General features: G+C 46.5%; 1 protein-coding gene across 1 annotated transcript; it reads right to left on the bottom strand.

Moving 5' to 3' along the window:
* Positions 1–3,596: 3,596 nt before the first annotated feature.
* TMED10 (transmembrane p24 trafficking protein 10) lies at positions 3,597–19,942 on the bottom strand. The gene is made up of 5 exons (XM_058026882.1): positions 19,708–19,942; positions 14,974–15,094; positions 10,549–10,622; positions 6,264–6,390; positions 3,597–5,821 (listed from the first exon to the last, which is right to left on the bottom strand). The coding sequence occupies exons 1-5, from the start codon at positions 19,933–19,935 to the stop codon at positions 5,700–5,702; spliced, it is 672 nt and encodes a 223-aa protein (XP_057882865.1). The 5' UTR covers positions 19,936–19,942; the 3' UTR covers positions 3,597–5,699.
* Between the last annotated feature and the right edge of the window lie 1,797 nt (positions 19,943–21,739).

A 21,739-nucleotide genomic window follows, 5' to 3' on the forward strand; every position in this document is an offset into this window, starting at 1 on the left:
CTTATTTCACTACCTTGGGAAGATGCTTGAAGGAATGAGCAATGCTCCTTGCAAGGTGCTGAAGGTTAAAGAGCTGGTTGGCATTGTATACACCTATTTGTAAGTTATACATCAACATCTATTTGTTGTGCACTGAAACTATTTCCATACAAAGATGATGTCCTCAGGAGCAGCAAAGACAGCGTGTCAGTTTTAAGATAAGGAAGCTTGCAGTAATAGATGAAAAAGCTTAGATGCGCCTTGCTAAAGATCATTTGCTCCCTCCCTTGGAAGGAGAGTACTTGGGAAAATGTCACCTGGCAAATAGTAATTTTTTATTTTTTTTTAATCTACATGACAAAAATCTCATGAAAATGGGATTAAGGAATTTTGAACGGTTGTAGAAAATCAGAAGACTAATTGAAAAAGTCAATCTGCATTTTTCCTATTTGAAAAGTAGAGCCATCTTGACCATTATTATCTACAGTGTCTTACAAATTCTTCCACAAAATGCTTACAGTAGTAGCTACAATCAGGTTTAGCCACCCCACAGCACTGCCTTTACTGCCCTTTAAGAAGCAGGCAATAATTCTCACAGCAAAATGCCCCTAAGGTAAGTAGCAGTCACTGTGCTCTTAGGTTTATTGGAATATGATTGAAGAAAGCCTACCTGACTTTACACTGCATTTTTCACTCAAGCATTTACAGAAATCAGACCATCAAGCCCCATCAAGGGGCCATGTGTCATTTTCTCTCTTGCAAAATGAGTATTGAAGGATGAATTTGGGTAAGGGTAGGAAAACTGTCATTTAAACCAAACCATAGCAAGCTTCTGCCTTACTTCAAAGATCTCATTCATGGTTTTCAGAGTCAAGGCAGTACATTGGTTATATTACTAAGGAAATAACAGCTCACATATTACAAGGAAAATCAGCCCATGCTGAGAAAGAAGTGACAAGGCATCTACATAGTTAATTACAGTTAAGGAGACAACACCATGAAAATCCTGTTGCATATAGATAGCAAATACTTTATGTGTGAAGGAAGATTATCCAAACAAAGTACGTGGGGGCAAAGAAAAGCCCAAGCAGCTGGTATGGGTGAGAAAATGCAAGAGGGTAAAACTCTGCAGCAGGTCAAACCAGAGCTGCCATGGGACAGAGCAGGAAAACACAAGCACCTTGTCTCCTCTGCTTGCCTCATCTATTGGCAGCTGTAGGAACAGCATCCACCAAATAATCAAGGAAAAACAAGTTCTTACCAGTACAGTTCCAACAGAACCTCTTGGTGCAGTTTATGCAAAGATCACATAATGCAATCAATTTAAAAGCTAAGGGGAAAGCTACCTCAGGAATACCAGTTGTGAAAGGAATTTAAGTGACAGGAAACCACGGAAGTGAGAGAAAGCAATGTGAACATGGTCATGTCATTGCTTTTTTGGGGGTTATGTGCCCCCAAAGGAAGTTATTCAACATGTGCATTTTATTGCAGAAACTGAAGTACTAAACAAATTAGTCCTTTAGGAGATAGCAGCTTTCTCCAACCAAGAGCTAAACCAATGATCCTCACAGCAAAGATCACTGGGATGGACACCAAGAGATCACTGCTCCTCTGGCAGGCTGTGCCAGTGAGCTGAAATACAGATGCTAATGCATTGAGTTTGAGGTGATGGACCTCTGGCAATAAGAGAACAGAATAGGAATCTGTTACTACAGTTTTGCAGAAAGTTCAAGGCACTTCAGCTGCAGCTGAACAGAGGAATTTCTACCTCCTGACAATCCTTCTAGTGCAAAGCAAAATAGGATTTCTACAAACGTTACTAAGCAAATACAAATGCTTTAGTGCAATGGCAAAGGCTTGGGGTCAGTTGTTTCAGGTTAACAAAAAGGTCCAAGAAAAGCCAGCTCGCAGTTTTTCTAAATCCTCTGCTCTTTCCAGCCTCCTCAGAGAAAGGTTACCTGGCTCTGGTCTGCCGAGCTACCACACCATCACATGCAGTGATTTGGGGAAAGAAAAACCAAGCACAAGTCTGACAATTTTTCTAGGTGGATAAGGGGCAGCAGAAAAAACCTATCAACACTGAACTCCTGTAGTCTTCAACAGACCTAACCTTTTTTTTTCTTCTCTGAAAGATTTATCCATTTCACGTTTGTGGTCTCTCTTTCCCAATAAGACACCTTCAACTTAAAGAGTTTATTTCCCAAAGACTTTCTTCACTACAATCATGGCCATCTCAGGCACCTGAAAGACAAGTACAGCACAAGGACACAACTAAAGGTATGGGAGGCAAAAATATACCACATGAATTGACAGAGGTAAAGAGAGGCCGAGCTACTTTCCCAAACCTCTGCCTCAGGACCCGCCAAAATGTATGGGTAGGAATCCCCTCATGATCTTGACAACCAGTTGCCAAACCAGTTTGAGTCAAATGTCTCTCATCTGCCAGTCAGAAGATAACACAGATGTTGTACACTTGGGTTACTTCTCACATACCTGAGCAGCATCTAAAAAATGAGCAAGTGTGTAAAATGCTCATCCCCTCCCACATGTAGGCAAACAGCAGCTGCAGTGGGCACCCTGTACGGGGTGCAGCCCACGCTGGCAGAGCACACAAAGATAAACCTTACTTGGGAATGCTCACGTGCTGAGTTAAGTACTGTGATAATTAAATCGTTAGTCACATTGAGAAGTGGGTGGAAGAGGCTGCAAACGTCTGATGCAGTTTGCTACAGGCAATCACAGATTTACCACTGATGCATCTGTCACACACAAAGATGGGCTCACACCCAAGCATCTGCAGCAGCTCAACTCGAGGCTATTTCCCAGAAGAGAAATGGAACGAAGACACCAGCCCTGTACCCCCAGTGCTGTAAAACCACCCAGACCCATTACCAACCTACCGCATGCAAGCAGCTGTATGATTTCACATACTGAAAATATTCATCCGGGGAAAGAACTTGCAGAGGCTAATCCTTATCGAGGGATCTGGGAATTCCCCTTCCTGAAATCCTCCCTGATAGTATTAACTAGTTATCTAGCATTTTTATGTCCCCAGTCTTGTTATGTGGCATATTTCACTCGTCTACTGCATAGCAAAAGGCTTGCAGGGCCAGCAGAGGAGATCTGAAGCATTTCAGTAAATGCCTAACCACCCTCTTCAGTATCTGCCACTCACATAGTACCAACTCATCTTTGCAAGAGTTTTCAATCTCCTCTAAAGTACAAAACTGAAAGTACTTCTGTTTGTCTTAATGAACAAAATTTTACGTGAGAGCTGCTGGTGAAAAATTGGATCTTGTACCCCAGAGCACCAGCCCTTGTTTCACTACCAGCCTTAAAATTTCTCCCCACAGAGCAATATAATTAGGAAGGGGGGAGGGAGAAAGGCAAAAAATGGTAATCTGTATTGGGACACCTCACTTGCTGCGCTGGTCCCACTCCACAGAGAAGCCTGTGCACCATTCCCAAGTCTAGAATTAATTGTTACTAGAGAAGCCTAAGGCTTGTGGAGACTCTGTTTACTTGCTACTTCCTGCAACAGGTCAACTTTCAGGGAACAGCTGCCCGTAGGAACATGCACAGAGAGGACAAGACTCACGGCAACAAGGTGAGGTGGGTTGTTTTTCCCCAAAAATTTTTATTTGAGAAAGCTGACAAAAGTCTCCCAACCAGTCATTACAGGTAAATCCACACCAGTCCCCCACACCTGCTCCCCAGTAACTACTCCAGTACAGTGAACATCAAAACATTAACACCAGAACAATTAGAGTGTAAGTCACCTGGGGAACTTAAGGCCTCACCATCATTTTTAAGGTAACTTTGTACTCAGATAAGGATGGGGAGAGGATATCAAAACAGATAAGACCAGAAAAGACCCTTTTTTGTACTGTCTTTTCAAGTTATATAAAAACAAAAGCAAAACCTTAACAGATCTACAGGCTTCAAACTGTAGGACCTAAAACTACCTTCAAATGACTTCTGTAATTCAGTCCTGTGGCACTGCTGCTGTTCTGCACTGTAACAGCTTTCAAGAATATAAAGGATAAAATGGTTACAAGGGCAAAGGAATGGACTTAGGATCCTAATATGGCCTTATCAAAAACCAAACAAATTAAAAGCAATCAAAGTACTTGCAGTGGAATTAACAACTCCAGGAACTGGGAAATGGCAAAGAACTAATGTATTTAGACAACAGGAGATCATCTTTACATCCTCTTTTCCACTGCCTCACCCTGGACAACTGTTTCCTTCCTAGCAATAGATCAGACTCAGGTGAGAAATTATAAAACTATGCTTTTTTTGAAACTGCTAAGCTGGGCCCAGGGCCATGACAACCCCATCCCTACCCAGAAGAATCCAGACACAGGACACCAGAATGCTGTGCTGCTGAACCACTTGCTCTGAAGGAATGCAGAGACGATGACAGAATTGTAATCACAGCCTAAAAACTGCATTAGGTCCAGGAAGTTAACCTGCCTGCTTTTTCCCAGCCTGGCTTTTTTAACATAGTGCCCAATGGACAGCTGAGAAATGGTGAGAAGCTGCTGGCTCTTACTATTTAGTACTGCACAGGAAAATAACAGGTCTGTTGAGGGCACAGTACAGACTGCCCCCTCAGATGTAGAATTAGCCTATTCCCACCCTGTACTGCCTTTTTTCAGCTCATCCACATTCTTCCAACTCCTCTGCTACCCTGCACAGAACTACTGTACCCTCGGACCTCAATGCAGGGTACAGACCCTCATACCTCATGTTACCATCAGCTTACCCTGCTTTGAGGTCTCATGAAATGACATTCAGCCAGCTGCCTGGATAGATGAGAAGTCTCCTGCTCAATGTAAGAGCAAACTTCCTAGCATGACCTGCTCCCATCTGCTCTGTGACTACATCTGACCGAGGCCTCCAGCACAAAAGCCTGTTCCTGACCAAGGTTTTCAGGAAAGCTGCTGCACCATTTCAAAACAAGAGAGGCAAATCCAAGACAAACATGTGGGGGAAGGGTGGGACTAAGGCTGGATAGGTTATTTGAGCAAAGCAGGCTTCTTTCCAAGCTCAAATACACTTCCAAGCCTGCCTTAGAAGGCTCCCCTTCCTCCAGGCTGAATCACCATATGCTCAAGTGCCCTGACCTGTCAGCACAAAGACACCAGCTCCCACAGGGAGAAACACAGAGGTCCACGACAGGGACCAAACCTTGGATGACCCTCTATTCTCAGGCCCTGCTGGAATGATGAATCCTATTGCTTTGCACTCATCTCCATTTGCTCGAGGCTTAGATCCCAGCTGGTGAGGACAGGGAATTGCCCTGCTCTGCCCCAGAGTGACTTGCATGCCACCTAAAGAGCGCAGCGGGGTCAGGTGGTTCTGAGTAACACTGCAGTCACAGACAGATGGGAGACATCATCAAGCCATGATTATAGAAGGAGAACAGACAGCGCAAAAACTTGCTGCAGCTGTCATGGAAACATCTTTTTTTATTTAATCGCTGCCCTAGGAATACCCAAACCCAGCATGACCTCCCCCACCCTCAACATCCACCAGGATTTCACAAGTCCCCCATTGCCTTGGATGTTCAGGCTCCCCTCCCCCTTTAAGGTCCAAGTTCCTCCAGAAAAGCTCCAGTCAGTGGGTATCCTCTGTGAGATGGCTCCAGAAGGCCATGGCTAGGTCCCAGCGGTGTCCAGCTGGGTCTGAGAGGAGGGGGAAGAAGATTTGCTCCTTTACTCAATCAGCTTCTTGGCCTTGAAGAAGCGACGCAGGTAGAAAACTTGCCAGGTGGCCAGGCCGATGAGACAGCACATGGAGAAGATGCTGAAGTACAGAACCCGTGTGTTTGTCGACTCTGAAACAGAAAACAAACCATTGCACCTGAGTCTGGCATCACAGGATGCACCCAAGACGGTAAAATTCCCAGGACTTTTTCTCCTCCCCCGTGCAAAAGCAAGATAGCATGAAGGCAAGGGCACCTGAGAACCAGCAGCACTTGAGAATAAAAGCAGAGGGAACAACAAGAAGGATAAAAAGAGGGAACAAGGTGAAGCTGTGGTTAATGGGCAGCACTGAATGGAACAGCGTAATTCCCATTAGGAATGGAGACAGAAAGAAATGATTTCTAGAGGCAGAACAACAAGACTCAGTGACTGCTCCATGTTTCCCTTACTAGGAACAGAACAGGCAGAGACCACCATAATTGCTTGATCTCCAAATGCTGCCCTAATAACACATTTAACAGAAATTAGGGGTTTTAGAGTTCCGTCCCTCTGAAGGGGCACACAGTCTCTCACCATTTGTGTCCCTCATCTCCTCTTCTCGTTTCTTCATATAGGCGAAGTCGTTAACGATGGACTCTGAAAGATCTTCCAAACGTCTCAATTCTACTTCCAGGGGTTTCAACTTCTCCACTTTAGCAATCTAGAAAACAGGAGAGTCAAATCACTGAACCAAAACCAAAAGCTCCCACATGGGTTTTTACTGCCAGTTTGAGCCACTCCTCCCCACGCGCTACAGATCTGGGGCATCCTTCCCCTCGGGAAATACCTCTACGAGCCAGAAACTACCATTGCATAAAACACTATCACTTCTCCCACCTGTTTTCTGAAACACACTTTCCTACTACTCCTCCTACACAATGGAGGAGCACAGCATGCATGCAAGCACACTTCTTCCTTATTCGGCTTCATGTTAGCTAATTCACAGTTGGCTTCTGAGGAGTGGGTAGAGGCTCTTGCCACATGACAAAACCTCCAGTGAGTGTAAGGCACACACTGAGATACAGGTGACTAACTCACATATATGTATTCGATACAGTTCCGTAGGCACACAACCCATTAGCACCGATACTCCCACCGCTAGTGCCCCGGAGAGCCCAGGCAGCCCGGTCCCAGCAGCAGCGGCCTCATTATCCCACAAGAGCTCGGGGTTTTATCCCTGACAGAGCCTCTAGGCTCCTGGCAGGGACGCCGAGCCGCCGGGTGGCGCTGCGGGGCCGCTGCGGGGCCCGGCTCCCGTCGGGAACAACGCGCTTGCCCCGGAGCGCCGGGCCAGGCGGGACAGCGCTGCTGCGCACAGCGCCCGGCCCGCGCCTCACACGCTCGGCATCCAAAACCAAAAATCCGCCGCAAATTCAATTAGAAAGCACAGCACACAACAGCAAGTGTTCAAGTTGAACGTGTAGACATGTATCTCTGCCCCAGCTGCGGCTATAACCTGACACACGTGTTACTTAAAACGCGCGACACAAGGACACTCAAAGGAAGCTAAATGCAATTCCTGACACTTCTCCAGGGTTTGGGTAACTGCGGTTCTTGAACAGAATTTGTCACGATTACCAAGAAGTGACAGGTCCCCGCCATGAAGGCCGGATGCTGTGCCCTCAAGTAATGCAGCAGAGGAAAAATGAGTTAGAGAAAACACACAAAGCACCTGCAGTTCAGCACCAGCCTCAGCCTCACAGGATTATTCAGATACAAGCTGCATGATGGCCATCTCTCAGCGATCCATGCTGACAGGCAGGCAGGAGGGCACCCAGCACGAAGGTATCCCCAAACTGCCACTTCAGATGCAGCTGCCTGGGGATCAGAGCCAGAGCTGAAGAGATGCTCATGACCAAGCCAGTGCTAGCTAATCAGCCCTTCCACTGAAGGGTCTCCACATGACACATATCCTGGCAAGCAGCAAGCCATCAAACAATCATCTGAGGGGTTTATGCTGAGGCAAGCTGTATATTATAGCTCTGCCAGCACAGCAGTGTCAGTTTGGAGTGTTTGAGAGGAGGGGTAGGAAGGAGAAGTTAACCCCCTCCTGCTTTCTAGCCAGTAGATTGAAATGACAAAATCCTGCAGCCTGGCCAAGTATCTGCCAGCAGAGACCTTTGCTGAAAAACTAGCACCAGAGTTTGCATGCCTACAGCCCAGACTCTGCTGACACTGCTACACTTGCCTTGCACTGACTAGCTCCCTTATCTTCCTCGAGGCCTCATTTCCTCCTTCACATAAGGCTACAAGGGTTCCACTGGGAAAAAACAAGGTTTATCTGCTCCATCTGCACCCCTTCAGCTGCTCTTAATAGTTGTAGCTACAATCTAGTAGCTACTTTTAGTCCTACATTATTCTAAGATGTGTATCCTGCATCATGGAATCAATTAGAGTGGAAAAGACATGTTAGATCAAGTCCAACCTAAGACCTAACACCACATGACAACTAGGCCATGGCACTAAGTACCATGTCCAGTCTTTCCTTAAGCACAACTTTCCCAGGCAGTTCTGGAACCTTTTACCCCTAATGAACCCAATATGCACAGCTGCTCCAAGAGATTTTGTAAAAAACCCCACTAACCATCTGTAATGGTGCAACATCATCATCCTAGAAAGAACATCTGGAGTACCAGCACCAGGATAACAACCCCAATGAGCTTCCCAGTGGTCACTAAAAGATTTGTCAAAGCCTAACTCTCTTCTAGCATAGAAAGAGATACACTATAGCCAAGAATTAATAAGAAGTAGTCAATGTGGAAAAAAACCTAGATCATCAAGCATGCTTAGTGCCACCAGAAATATTGTCACTTTTATAAATCTTCATTTCTACTTATTGAAGGGATAAAGTTATTCCTCCCAAACCCAGAAAATTAAGATATGACATTGCAGTTAGATTCTCTAATCTGGCTCACTATTCCAGCTGCTTTGCTCCAAGAATGTCTGGATCTATGAAAGTTTATGAAGCCAGACTTGGACAGTATCAGTGATCCTCATTAAACTCCCTGAATCAAGTGTCCTTGCAGCAATTCAACAAGGACTAGGGCTGTACAACAGGTCACTGTTACCCAACAACACATGAACATCACAAGCAAAAGGCTCAAAAAAGCTGCAATTCCACAAGAGAAACCCAAGCAACATTCCTGCCCTTTGAGACCCTACAGCAACCTGTCAAGTCAAAACTCACAACTACTACAGCAAACTGAGAAGAGAGATAGTGAAAAAAAAAACCACATTGCAAAGCAGTGTGGTTAAACAGCAGTTGTACAAATAATAAGTCAGTTTGAGTCCTTTGTAGGCATCTGTTCAACAAGGCTCAATACAGTCTACAACTTTGAGAGGTCCTCACAAGTCAAGGATGATTGCCAGGGCTGCCAAGATCCGCATTTGGTATCAAGCGGGACTGCAAGTGTAAATTCTTCTTTTCTTGTATTTGTCCATGGACCTTTTCCCTCAATGAGCATAAGAGATGCATTCCCAGACAGTTTTATCAGTACAGCCAGTGAGTATGTAGATACACAGCCATAAGAGAACCTTTCTGCACAGCAATTGTGCTTCTGGTAGCACTACAGTAAAGTAACTCCAGAGTATGCTTTGGGGTGGTATTTAAAGGGATTTTGTAAATACAGCAAACATAATCCTCCCAGCTATGCTCTCAGGGATTCACCCCATAAAATTTCAACATCTTGCAATCCCTCAGCAGCAGGTTGACAAACAGCTGGCCCTGTGAGTGCTCCATTCTTCCCTGACCCTCAGCACATTTTTTACTCTCCATGTAGGATGCACTCCCGACTGACTTAAGCTATGATTGCTTTGCTCTTCCCTGACCCCAAGCACCTCCTTACAGTCCACATAGGAAGTGCTCCCAGCCAACTTAAACCACACAAGACCAGACAGCCCAAAGTTTGAAAGGATATAAAAACACCTGCATTACCATCTCAGATTTTTGTTAATTTTCTATCTGGAACCATGCACAGCCTCCTCTGCTACCCACTCTCCCCTCTATGGCATCTCCCATGCCCTTATGCAGAGTGGACACAGCAATCATCTGTGGGACTCTTTCTCCATCAATAATTCTCATTTTCTCAGGCACAGACTCTGTACTGGGGGATGACTGATCCCAAATTCTAGTGAGACAAAAGCATGATAGCTGCCATAAAAATTCAGCATCCAAACCAGTCAGGACTGTCTCAGCCACAAAATAACTGCTACCCTACAGCCAGCTGTTGGGCCTAAGCAAGCCATGTCCTCCTAAGATGGAAATGTTGAGGCTTTTATGCCTATTTCCAATGTCACGCCTTCAAACCAAATACCCATTTCACAGCAGCTACTACTCTGCCAAGCACCTTTACACTGATACACTGCCAGTTCTTGGAAACACACAAGAGCCACTTCAGGCCTGCTGAGCCAGTACATCTTACGGGCAGGAAGGTAAGAATTAGTAACACTGAAACTTGACCTTCAAGAGAGGGTCTGATATTAAATTCAGATGACCTCTGCTGCAGGGGCTGGGGAAACTTCACCTCTCAGTGTCTTGTTGCCTCTAAATACCTATGCCCAGAAGCTGGCTCATGCTGTCCTAGTGAAGAAATTCACACATTAGGCTTCAGTTCCCAGAGTACAGAATTAATTCTAGTTGATGTTTGTCTTTTTTTTCTTTTTCTCCTGTAACAGACAAAGCTTCACTGCAATTGTAGTTTGCAGACAGGCTTTCATCACCACTGGGAAAACAGCTTCCCATCACGAGCCCAGATCTACAAAAGCATCACGTGAGTGCTGGGAAAGGGAAGCCTGCAGTGCAGGCAGCCAGGGGACATACCTCCTCGTAGTTCTTTGCTTCAACGCCATGCTTCATATCCAGAGTCACGAGCTGGTCCGGCATCCTCCCTGTTCCTGGAAGCATAATGAAAGGATTCCTTGTGTGAAACAGTCAGCCTGCCAGGAAATCACCAGCTCTTCCCACCAGTGAGGAAGAACTCAAATCCCTCCCCTCCCTCCATGTCTGCAGCTAACTGCGGAGGCAGCGCAGTCCAGCCTAAAAATACAGAGACTTCACAATAAATCCTGGCTGAAGGAGAGCCTCCCAAATATAATGAGAACAAGCTGTAACCAAAAGCACTGAGTGTCTACAAGATGCAAATCACTGTAAAAACTGCAGAGGATTAGAACATGAGCACCAGCTGCTATGAGACAGCCTAGTGAAAGACAAGTCACCGGAGGGACAAATATTCAAGTGGGAGGCCCACGTTCACAGGAAGTGAACAAGCAACTTGTCAAGGTTACTGGGGCTGTAAATGGCTTGAAATGGCTGTAAATGGCATTCAAAGGAGCAACTGATAAACTGCTCCAACTGAGGAACATGGCCTATGAGGCCTTACATACTGGAATATCTGCAGAAGCCAAGGCAATCCCTTCACCAACCACCTCAGATAGCCAAGAACCACACTGCTGATGCAAACCCTGAGAGAGCAAGAGGCTTCTGAAGCTGGGAAAACACTGCCCCAGAGAGCTGCCAGCTGGAGCCACAATAACAGCACATAAGGCTGCAGTCACCAGCAGAGCAGGTATCTTTCAAGGCTGATATCCCCAGGCTAGGGAAACCTGTGGCTTATAGCTTCTTTCAACTGCTACAAACTGTCACATCTGAGAACATTCACAAGAGGGAAAAAAATTATAAGACAGTCATATCAGACACTCTCAAAAATGCTGCACATCAGCTTATCTGAGAATCATTCTCTGCCACCCACCAAGAAAATACATCTGTATGTAACACATTTCCAAATCCCAGCATGTTGGGACATACAGCTGTCCTCAACCGGCTGCCAGCAAAACACAACGTCTGAATTTACTTAAACTATGAATTTCAGAGTCTCTATCCAGGAGCATGTCCAATACTCACATGTTGTCTCAGAAGGCTGCCAGGTGGGCATTCCCTCAGTCCACAAACAAATTCAATGTACAGGTTATGCTGGATCACTCCAGTTGGAGCTAGGAAGATATTCCAGACCTTTGATACAACATCCCCAAATTTTTTTTCTACCCATTCACTGAACAGCTCTTCAACACCAGAGCAGAATCACCTTCTACTCCTAGCAGGACAATGAATAATCCACCGATAAAATGGATTATCAGCTACCAAACCGCTTCCTAAGTTTCTTTATGGGAATGCACTAATAAGAGCCCAACAGATAAATTATTATTAGGATGGGATTTTGTTGTTTCCTTATAAAAGACTGGTTACTGTAAGAAACTCCTGAAGTCCCAGCACTGTTCTTTAACAGACAGGCTGTATACAACCCCCAGCACTCTTTTCCCCAACCACAAGTTTTGACTGCTTATGCCACACACGTTACTGGCATGCATGGAGACAGGCAGGTAGGACAGACAACAGCAGCTGTAGAAAAAAACTCACAGCACACAGTTCAATGAGAGGTTTTTTTAATGGCGCTCAAATTATAGCAACTTGACTTGAGAGCTCAAGTTTGCAGGACGAGATGAGAAAGATGAAAAGACCAGTGAGCAGAAGAACAGAGCTAGAAGAATTAATTTCTTAGACTGAAAGGGAGAGCTGCCAAGATGAAGTAAGAAACCAGAAACCTTAAATCTGCCAGGTGCAAAGGGATGGAGAGCAGACATTTTGCAAGAAGTTGACATTGTCAGGGACTGGCAGGGAAAAACTCAAGCTGCTCTCCTATAAGTTTACAAAGCTCAAGGCAGCTCCCTTCACAGTCATCAAATCCTCAGAAACCCCTTGCTTCTGTGGCAGCCAAGGCTCACCAGAGCAAGCTGCATCAGCAGCAAAGAGGAAAACAGTCCAGATTCAGAGATCATGAACTAAACTGATGCCTACATTCCTGATACCTACACTCCTCAAGTCTTCAAGTGGTCATCTCACATGAGCACTGAACTGTTTCCTGGGAAATTAGGGGAGCTCTTAATTTGCAAAGTCAGTGGAAAAGCAGGATGGTTGAACTGAATATCAAAAAGTTTTCCCACAGGAATTCCAGAAGAAATGAGTCCTAACACTCTTAAAGTTTGGGAAGAGAAGGATTAGAGAGGGAGCATACAGCTAAAGATTAGCACACAGAAGAGCCCCAAAGGGAGAATGCAGTGAGGCCAGGTGGTTCACCTGAGATCAGCATGTCATGGGAGAGTAAATGTGCCTGGGAGCAGAGCACTGGTCGGGAAGACAGGACTATACTGCCTGGAAGAGGGTAAAAAGCCCATCATGCAAATACCCACAGCTCCAAGAAGCACCCTAAGAACTCCTCCACTCTGATAAGGTGAACCTTCGATATAGGATCTCTTTTTCACTTCCTCTTCCTCATTTCTGTGGTTAGGGATTGAGAAATCTCAGTTGCTTGGACCCTTAAGATCCAACTGCTCTAGGTTTCCTCTACCAACAGTTTGTCTCTTTCAATACTCCACAAACATCCTCCTTGGCTGCTGCCCTAAGTCCTGATTACTTACTTGATGAGACTGGGAAAAAAGACCCTAATCTTTAAAGAGAAACATGGGAATTAAACAGACTTGCTAAGTTTCCCCACTCCCACGCTGACCTTACAGAGGAAACAAGGTACTTCCTTGTGTCGTGGTCACTTCTTTCCAAGTACCTTCACCAAGTCCTGCAGATGACCAAGCCTCACAGTGTCATGTCCTTTACTTTAATACTTCCTTGACTTCCAGCACAGATATGGGAGGTCTGGAGATATTCCAGGTGGAATTTGGGGCACCTGGGTCCAAAAACAAAGCCTCCAGAAGAGGATCCAGTTGCTCAGTTGATGAGCTCTATATTTTGGCAGCTCAGTGCCCCACAGGTCATCAAGGTAGAAACTGCATTTAGAAATACTTACTCCTCAACCATATTGAAAGCTTTAAAACAAACTTGCAACAAGGCAGTCAGGGATCAAACATTTGCTACAATCAAAACAGTTGTAAGGGGCTTGGTCTAGGCAAGAAACCTCTACTCAAAAGCATCGAACTAAGAGTCTAGACACAACTAAAGAAAGAAACCTTTCCCACTTCAGTGTGTGATCACATGGAAGCTATGAAAAGGTCTACAGGACTGTCTGGAGACTTCTCAAATACCCAGGTGTTGGAAAGTAAATAGCATGAGTGACTCCCAGATGAGTCACAAGTGCCTGCATGTCTCAATGTGTTAGGGAACATTTGGAAGTCCTACCTTTGGAGTAAAATAAAAACATAATCCTGAGCATTTCGAATCACTATTTTATCTGTAAAATACCATAGAAGAGGTGTTACAAGCCAGATCCCTCCCAATCCCAGCAAAGAATATAGCCTTCTCTTTATATAAAGTCCTCTTCAACTTGCAAACTATTTACATCTTATATATGGAGCAGAAATAGCAAAACAGCAGCTGCCTTTCAACTGAGTTGAGGAATGCTGCTAGTGAAAGCTCTGTGAAACACTCTGGGATCTTTTAGGATATGACCTAAGAAAAACCAGGCCCAAGGAGCAGAACTCTGACAGTAGCCATGAAAATATGGAGCACCTCCAAACTTGCATGCACTCACAGCACCACTGATGAGACTTTTGCCCACACGTTGGCCACTTTTAGCACGTTTGCCCTGAAGCTGAGCTCAGGCAATACATGCGTCACACTCACAGGAAACAAGCCTCAGCCCTCGTTAGGCAACCATATGCAAAGCTGACGTCCCTGTTCATTTCCCCTTCCCTTTACTGACCTCTTCAAGAGCAGCTGTGGGTGCAAATCAAGGACACATTCCCTACACACACAAATCCAAACTCATTAAACAGTTGTCAACCTGGTAGCAGGATAGCTACCAAGAACACATTGTGCATAGATCACATTCTAACAAAAGGGGAAGAAATGGCCTGCTGGGGTGAAAAAGAGGTCCTGGAGATGATAGCACCCAGCTCTGCCCTGGCTCAACTGCAAGACAGGGAGAAGCATGAACTGGCAAAAGAAGTGTGGTTTGCTCACTGGTACTGCCACTCACTGCAACTGTGGTGACCTCTGCAGGAGAATTGCCCAATTCCCCTTTCAGAGGAAACCCAAGTGCTCTACACAACAACCACAGGGGATTACTTCAAATGCAACACCCAGAGCAGATGTTCTGCAGTGAGATTGGCCACAACCTCCTGAAAATCAGCTTTAAAAGTCAAAAAGTGCTCTGTGGACCACTTTACTCATATTCCTAATCCACACAGCTACACAAACTTCATCAGAAGGTAGAAACAGCCAGCATTTCGTTTCACTTACCCACAGGAAGCTTGCTCTCAAAGCAGGCCTCAAACATATCATAGTCCTCAGTGGTGAAGGCAAACTTGCCCTTGCTGGCATCCTCCTTGGCATACAGGATGTGCCCAGCTGAGTCAGTTATCTGTGAAAGGGAAAATGCAGGTAAGAAACAGAGTACTTTGCTGCTGTGAGCTCATGCTGCCTGTGCAGCAAGAGTAATCCTAGCCTCCCGTTTGGATCTGCTGCTTTCTCCTTTCAACAGTTTCCCTCCTTCTTTGTGACTACATCAATTCCTCCCCTCCTTATCCACACACCAGGAGGTGACAAAGAGTGACTAAGAAGTAATTATTGACTCTTAGATCCAAAAACCACCAATCAACCAAAAAACAACACTCCCCCTCCCAAAAAAAAAAACCCCAACAAAAAAACAACAAAAATCTATTGTCCAAAGAATCAAAAAAATCCCAAACTGAACCCCACTAATTTCTCTTCCTCCTATGAATCCCATATACTACATGTAAGAATTGTAGCTGAACCAAACTGTCATTCATTGCCTTTATTTTGCAAGCAAAATTCATGAATTCCCATGGCAACAGAGATAGGGAGAAGACTTATGGGACAAGAGTCACATTCCCCAGAAGGTGAAATGGAGAAGGGTACATCTGTTGCTCTAGAAAGGAACTATGAGTGTGGCCCTGAATTACACAAGGTTTGGGTGCCAAGATCCATAAAAGTGGCCACTTCAGAGGACAATTCAGACTACACAGACAGAATAATGACTGCTTTGCACTAAGTCCATAAAACTACTAAGAATAGGCAAAAACTGTGGAAGGTCTACAAAAATGCTTCAACAAAGAGTATAAAAAGAAAGGACACGAATTTCATGACGCAAACTTGAGAATAATTGTGCTCAATTAAAGGCTCCATCCAGCCGAAACTCTGACTGGGGAGAGGGGTGAAAAAAACGGAAGGTGTTACAACACTGCATGAAAACGAACAGTGTGCAATCCACTGGAGTGCTCCCCATTTTCCCTCAATGCTAATTTATAACAGGTATGTCTGAAACAGCATGGACACTAAAGTTACTAGGGGTCTTTGAAACTCTTAAGAGATAAAGAAAGTAAAAAGCTTGGGAATAATTTTAATAATAAGACCAAAGCACACAATATAATTTGTGGCAAGGAAAAGCTAAGTCAGACATTCTCTTTTATTCCAGCCCTTTTCCCTGTACAAACACCATGCAAAAGGGCTACATACCCAGAACTATTCTACAGAAACACTCTTTATTCTTATTAGATCACTTAATTAACTCTCTGGCACTCTCTGGATTTGAAACAAGTGTGGCCCTACTCATGGATGGGAGCTGCTGCACTAGACAGGAAAAACAATCAACTATATAAACCCTCATACTTTATGGTATAAACCATAGCAGGCAGGACTTCAGGAACAAGCTTCCTCTATATACAGATTATCCCACAATGGCCTGTTAAGGGATTTGTTGTAGCTGCCCCTGCACCATATGCTGTCAAGTGTCTGAGAACAAAGAGGAGCACTGTTCCCCATGCAGCAGCTCAGAGCTGTACCTGTTTTCCAGTGGCAAGCAGATGAAAGCACGCCTGCACAGCCAGGTGCAGGCAGCTGTGCTGCCATCCCCTTGCCACAAGCCAGCAGCCACCTCCGGACCGCTCCGGCTGCTCGTCTCTGCACGGTCACGCGTAGGATGGCCTTGGGACAGCCCGCGCTTCAAAGGACGAGTCTGGACTCTTCAGATTTTCAGTCTTTGATATTGCTTATTATTTCTTATCTACAAAATTTTCTTCCAGCCCGACAGAGGTCTGACCAGCAAGGCAGCCAAGGGCACTCTGACCTCCCACTGGGCGGTCGTCTATTTTTATACTACGAACTACGTACATCATATTTACCTTTATTTCCCAATACCTTTCACCCATATTAGCAAGTGTACCTTCACCAAGAACCAATCCCAAAGTGCCAACATCACCACAGAAAGTGCATGACAAGACGAAGAAAGAAGAAGGACAAGACACGCCCTGATCCCTCCATCTTGTCTCCATAACCTCCCTGTACCAAAATCCTAAAATCTGTATTTCCACCCTGTAAATACTTAATTCTTATACCATTCATCCCCAAGTGACTCTCTTGTCCTCAAACAGGTGGCACATCTCTTGCAGGGTCAAAATCCAACCACCAGGTGCTTCTGGCAACATTCCAGGATTTCCGAGCCCCCAAGGGTTGTCTCAGTAACTCTGGACATCCAGGGTGATGTGCTGAGTTCCCACAACCTCCTGTCTGGAAGGCACCAGGCACTGGGAGGCACTGGGAAGCACTGGGCCCAAGTGAGCAGGCCATTCTGCAGTAAAGGACTGTGTATGTTTCACAACGTGGCATGTGCTGTTTTAGTGCAGGGGTCATAATTAACCAAGATGCCTCATCAGCATGACATCACACATTCTGTACACCAGGTTCTCCATCACAAAAACGAGTTAGAACAACTTAGCTCTCATATGCCCCTATTATTCTGAGCACTATTTTCGTATGCCTTTGTAGGCACCAGAGCTAATCTTTATACAGCCTGATCCACTTTTGCCCTTTGCAGCTCGTGAACAGCATTGTGGACAGTAAAGGCTCTGCTATCCGCTTCCATCAAAACTGAATAGCATGACCCAAATCAGCCACACACACTGCCCATTCAGCCGGGGTGCGAGGGCGGGAGAGGCTGCTAATAGCCCGGCCAGAACGCTTGTGGGGGAGTCGACCTGAAAGGAATTTTTCATGCTATTCTAACGTTATTTACGGTAAGGCAATCCCCTACAGACAGGGCATTGTTCGCCCTTGACACACAGCGCGACAGGGTCGGGCTGCACAATGGGGCAGAGGCAGGCGGCTGCCAGGCAGCGCCCCACGCCCCCCGCAGCTGGCAGCGCCGCGGGCCCCCCACAACAGAGGGGCACTGTCAGCGCCGGGCCAGCACACACACACACAGACCCCCGCTCACCGGCAGGATCCCACTGAGCCGGGACACCGCTGACCACCACCCTCCTCTGCTCGCTGGCCCAATCCAAGGGGCCAGAGCAGACCATCCAGAGCAGAACAGAGAGCACCTGCAGGCATCATGCCCTCAACTGACCCTTCCCGCACAGACCACAGAGAAAGCAGGCGCTAGCAGAGAGGTTTCAGCACTTAGAACAAGCCCAGCATACCGGGACGACACAGCATACCTGAACAATAAGAAGGAAAGCAAGAACTGCATTCATTATTTTTTCTCCTTTGCGGCTTTTCAAACTATTTCATTTTATGGTTTGAACAAAAAAGAACTTCTCTAAATAGCACCACCCAGATACTAGCTTCATCAGCAAAGCCAACTAAGACTCAAACATGGGATACATTAGTTCACCATCACCTTCCTAGATAAGTTCTGCGTCATAAAATTGAGTTTTAGAAGAGACCTTGGGGTCAACTGACCTAAGAGTGGGGAACCTGAGAACTAGGAGGGTTGGTCACCAAGCAGTAAGAGACAGGTGAGAACACGGCACTGTCTCAAATACATGTGCCTTACCAGACACATCCATATTTTAAAGCCTTAATGCTGCTTGGCCCTGCCTATATACAGATGAGTTTCCTCTAACAAATGAAGCAAGAACAGAAAAACATGATTTTTTAAAAAGTAAAAAAGAAGCCTTCCCCAGCCATAAGCAAGTACAACTGTCCATAATGCCAGGGCCTTCAGACACTGGTAGGCAGATGCTGGAAAAGCAACATGGGTCCAGGAGGTCTGAAATACTCAAGAACATCAAGTTCAGAAACTCCTGAGCAGACCATTCTGTCTCTGTTTGTGTGCTTAGTATTGAAACCTTTGGGAATGCAGACAGAAATAAAAAAGGGGGCAGAAAGCTTGTAATGAACTGACTATGTAGCAACAGACCTTATTCAGCTAGGCTGGAATTTTGAAAAAAGCCTAGGAAAGGCAGATTGTGGGCAGAATTTAAGTGAATTTGTTGAATCAAAGTGAAGATGTTGAAGTTTTATAGCAGCATGTCACACATGTGTCATGAATACTCTGCCAATTCTGAACCTCCTGAAGATCCTTCAGGATCATTTTCTTCCCTGCAGCAAATATCTGCCTACCTAAAATCCTTGCAAGTCACGACACAGCAAGATGAGAACAGCCATTTTGGGTACCAGAATCTGGTACAGCAAAATGTTCCCAGCACCCATTGCACTGTGCCAGGATCCGGCTGTGCCAGGCCCTCCGCATGGAGGGAGCCCTGGGAAAGCCACGTCACCAGAACTCTTTCCTGCTCACACGGTGTCAGCAGCCTGGCTACAGCTTTATCGCAGCGGCCCATCTCGCCAGGCGCCGGATAATCTGCATCTGTGCGGATTAAATGGCAGGCTGCGGGACGGGCCGCTGCAGCCCCATCTCTGGGGAGAAAAAGCTCCTGTTTGGCTCAGGCTAAAACGCCGCCCTGGTCCCTCGCTGCCCAGCACCCGGAGCTCCTGGGCGGGCTGGGGGCCCCTCGCACCGGGCGAGTCCCGCGGCACGGTGCGGTGCAGGCCGGGGCCGGGCGGCTGTCGGCTCACGCGTGGGCCGGTGTCACGCGTGGAACACGTCACCCCTTCCTTCCTTCCTTTCATCCATCCATCCATCCATCCCCGCCCCGCACGGCCGGCGAGGGGAGGCGGGGCCGCGCCGCCCGCCCCGGCCACCCCCGCGCCCCCGGCCGGCCGGGGCCGCACCTTGAGGTTGGCGGAGGGTCCGCTGGAGGAGCCCGGCGGGGCGCTGATCTCGTACTCGCCCGTGACCAGCGTGTCGCGGTGGATCTCCTCCCGCAGGCACTTCCGCGCCTTGCCCGGCAGCTGGAAGGAGATGGGCCGCGCCGGGCCCACCAGCAGGAGCAGCAGGAGCAGCGGCAGGAGCGGGGCCCGCCCGAGGCGGGGGCGGCCGGGCAGCGGCGGCAGCGGCATGGCGGCGGCTCCGAGTGCGGCGGGCCGGGCCTGCCTCCGCCGCACGTGACCGCGCCGCCGCCGCCGCCGTGCGTCACCGCGGGGCGGGGCCAGGGCGGGGCCGCCTGACGGGCGCGGGGTGAGGGGCCCGGGCCGCGGTGTGAGCCTCTGAGGGGGCTGTTTCGTTATGAAACAAATGAGTAATGAACTTCATCCAGTAATAACGGAGGGGAGCGAGTAATAATTATCTCCCTCGTTAGAGAATTGGAAAATTAGAGCAAAACCGAGCCGTGCTCTGAGGCGCAGGAGCATTCTGGGGACGGACCAGCGGCTCGCATCTCTGAGGTCCTTCCCTGGGAGAGACGCTTGCTGTTTATTGTGTGGGGTTTTTTTTTCATTTTTTGAAGAGTAACTTCCCTCTTGACTTCTTCACACAAGAAATTTCGGTTTTATCAGATATCTCTCTTCTTTGTATCAATGCCTTGTAAATACCATTCAGTAGGAGTATCCCAGTGTTTTTAAAAGCAAATAAAATTATGATGAATTTGGAAGACAGAGCATTACTTTTTTCTCTCCTTTTCCAGCATACACTCAGATCTAGTTTTTCTTTTTTTTCCCCTCTTGATACATTTTACTCTTTAGGCAGGTAGCATTAAGAAGACAGAATCACAGAAATTCAAGGCTGGAAGAGACCTGTAAGACCATCAAGTCCAACCCATGTTCTAACAATTCAACTAGATCATGGCAGCAAGTGCCACATCCAGTCTTTTTTGAACTCTTCGAGGGATGATGACTTCACCACCTCACTGGGTAGATGATTCCAGTATCTGACCACTCTTTCTGTAAAATACTTCCTTCTTAATTCTAACTTGCATCTCCCTTGATGCAGCTTGAGACTGTGTCCTCTTGTTCTATCTGTTGTCGCCCCGAGAAAGAGGCCGACCCCCAGCTCACCACAGCCACCCTTCAGGAAGTTGTAGAGAGTGATGAGGTCACCCCTTAGTCTCTTTCTCCAGGCTGAACAACCCCAGCTCCCTCAGTCGTTCTTCATATGGCTTGTGCCCCAAGACCCTGGCCAGCTTTGGGCCTCTGCTTCCCCTGGCACCGCATCCCCTCCATTCCCAGCCTCCTGGCCCGCAGTGCAGCTGCCAGGAAGAACAGGCACAGCTGGGAGCAGTGACTGCTCTGTGGCATAACCTGCGAACAGCGAGGAGGAAAATTGCACTGGTGTGTGCTTATGATCGGTTGCAGTCAGCTCCTGAGATCAGCTGCAAATATTTGGGTGTGCTAAGGTGTAAGGAAAAGCAGGAAGAAATAAATGGATAGTAATATTGCTAGACAGTAAAATATCTTTTTTATTTCTGTTCGCTTGAGTAAAAAAATATTACACCATTGTTCCACTTTTATTCCTTGAACCTCACCAGCTGTGTTCTCTCTCTGGTCAAAACATGTCTTTAATGACAAGCAATAACAAGGAGTTGGTACAAACTTTAATCTAAAGAGGCTTTAAGCAGCAAATTTTATGCTTGGATGTTCACCTACAGAGCATTTTAAAGAACAGTTCAGCGCTTTTTGCCTGCTTGTGCTCACACTTACTGAGAAAGTATGGTGAAGGTCTCCTGAAGAAACAGGCACTAAGCCCAAATGTACAGTGGTGGAGTGACCTCATTACTTGGAGGGAAATAAAAAAACTTTCACAAAAAAATAATTCACTAAAAAGCCGCCTAAACAACAAAAACCTCCTAGCATTAGACCTTTGCCCTTACTTTAAACTCCAGTTTATTGTTTGAAGTGAGATTTTCAGTCATTTGATGGACATTTCAAT

This window comes from Melospiza georgiana, chromosome 6 (assembly GCF_028018845.1).
Source record: "Melospiza georgiana isolate bMelGeo1 chromosome 6, bMelGeo1.pri, whole genome shotgun sequence".
NCBI classification, from domain to species: domain Eukaryota; kingdom Metazoa; phylum Chordata; class Aves; order Passeriformes; family Passerellidae; genus Melospiza; species Melospiza georgiana.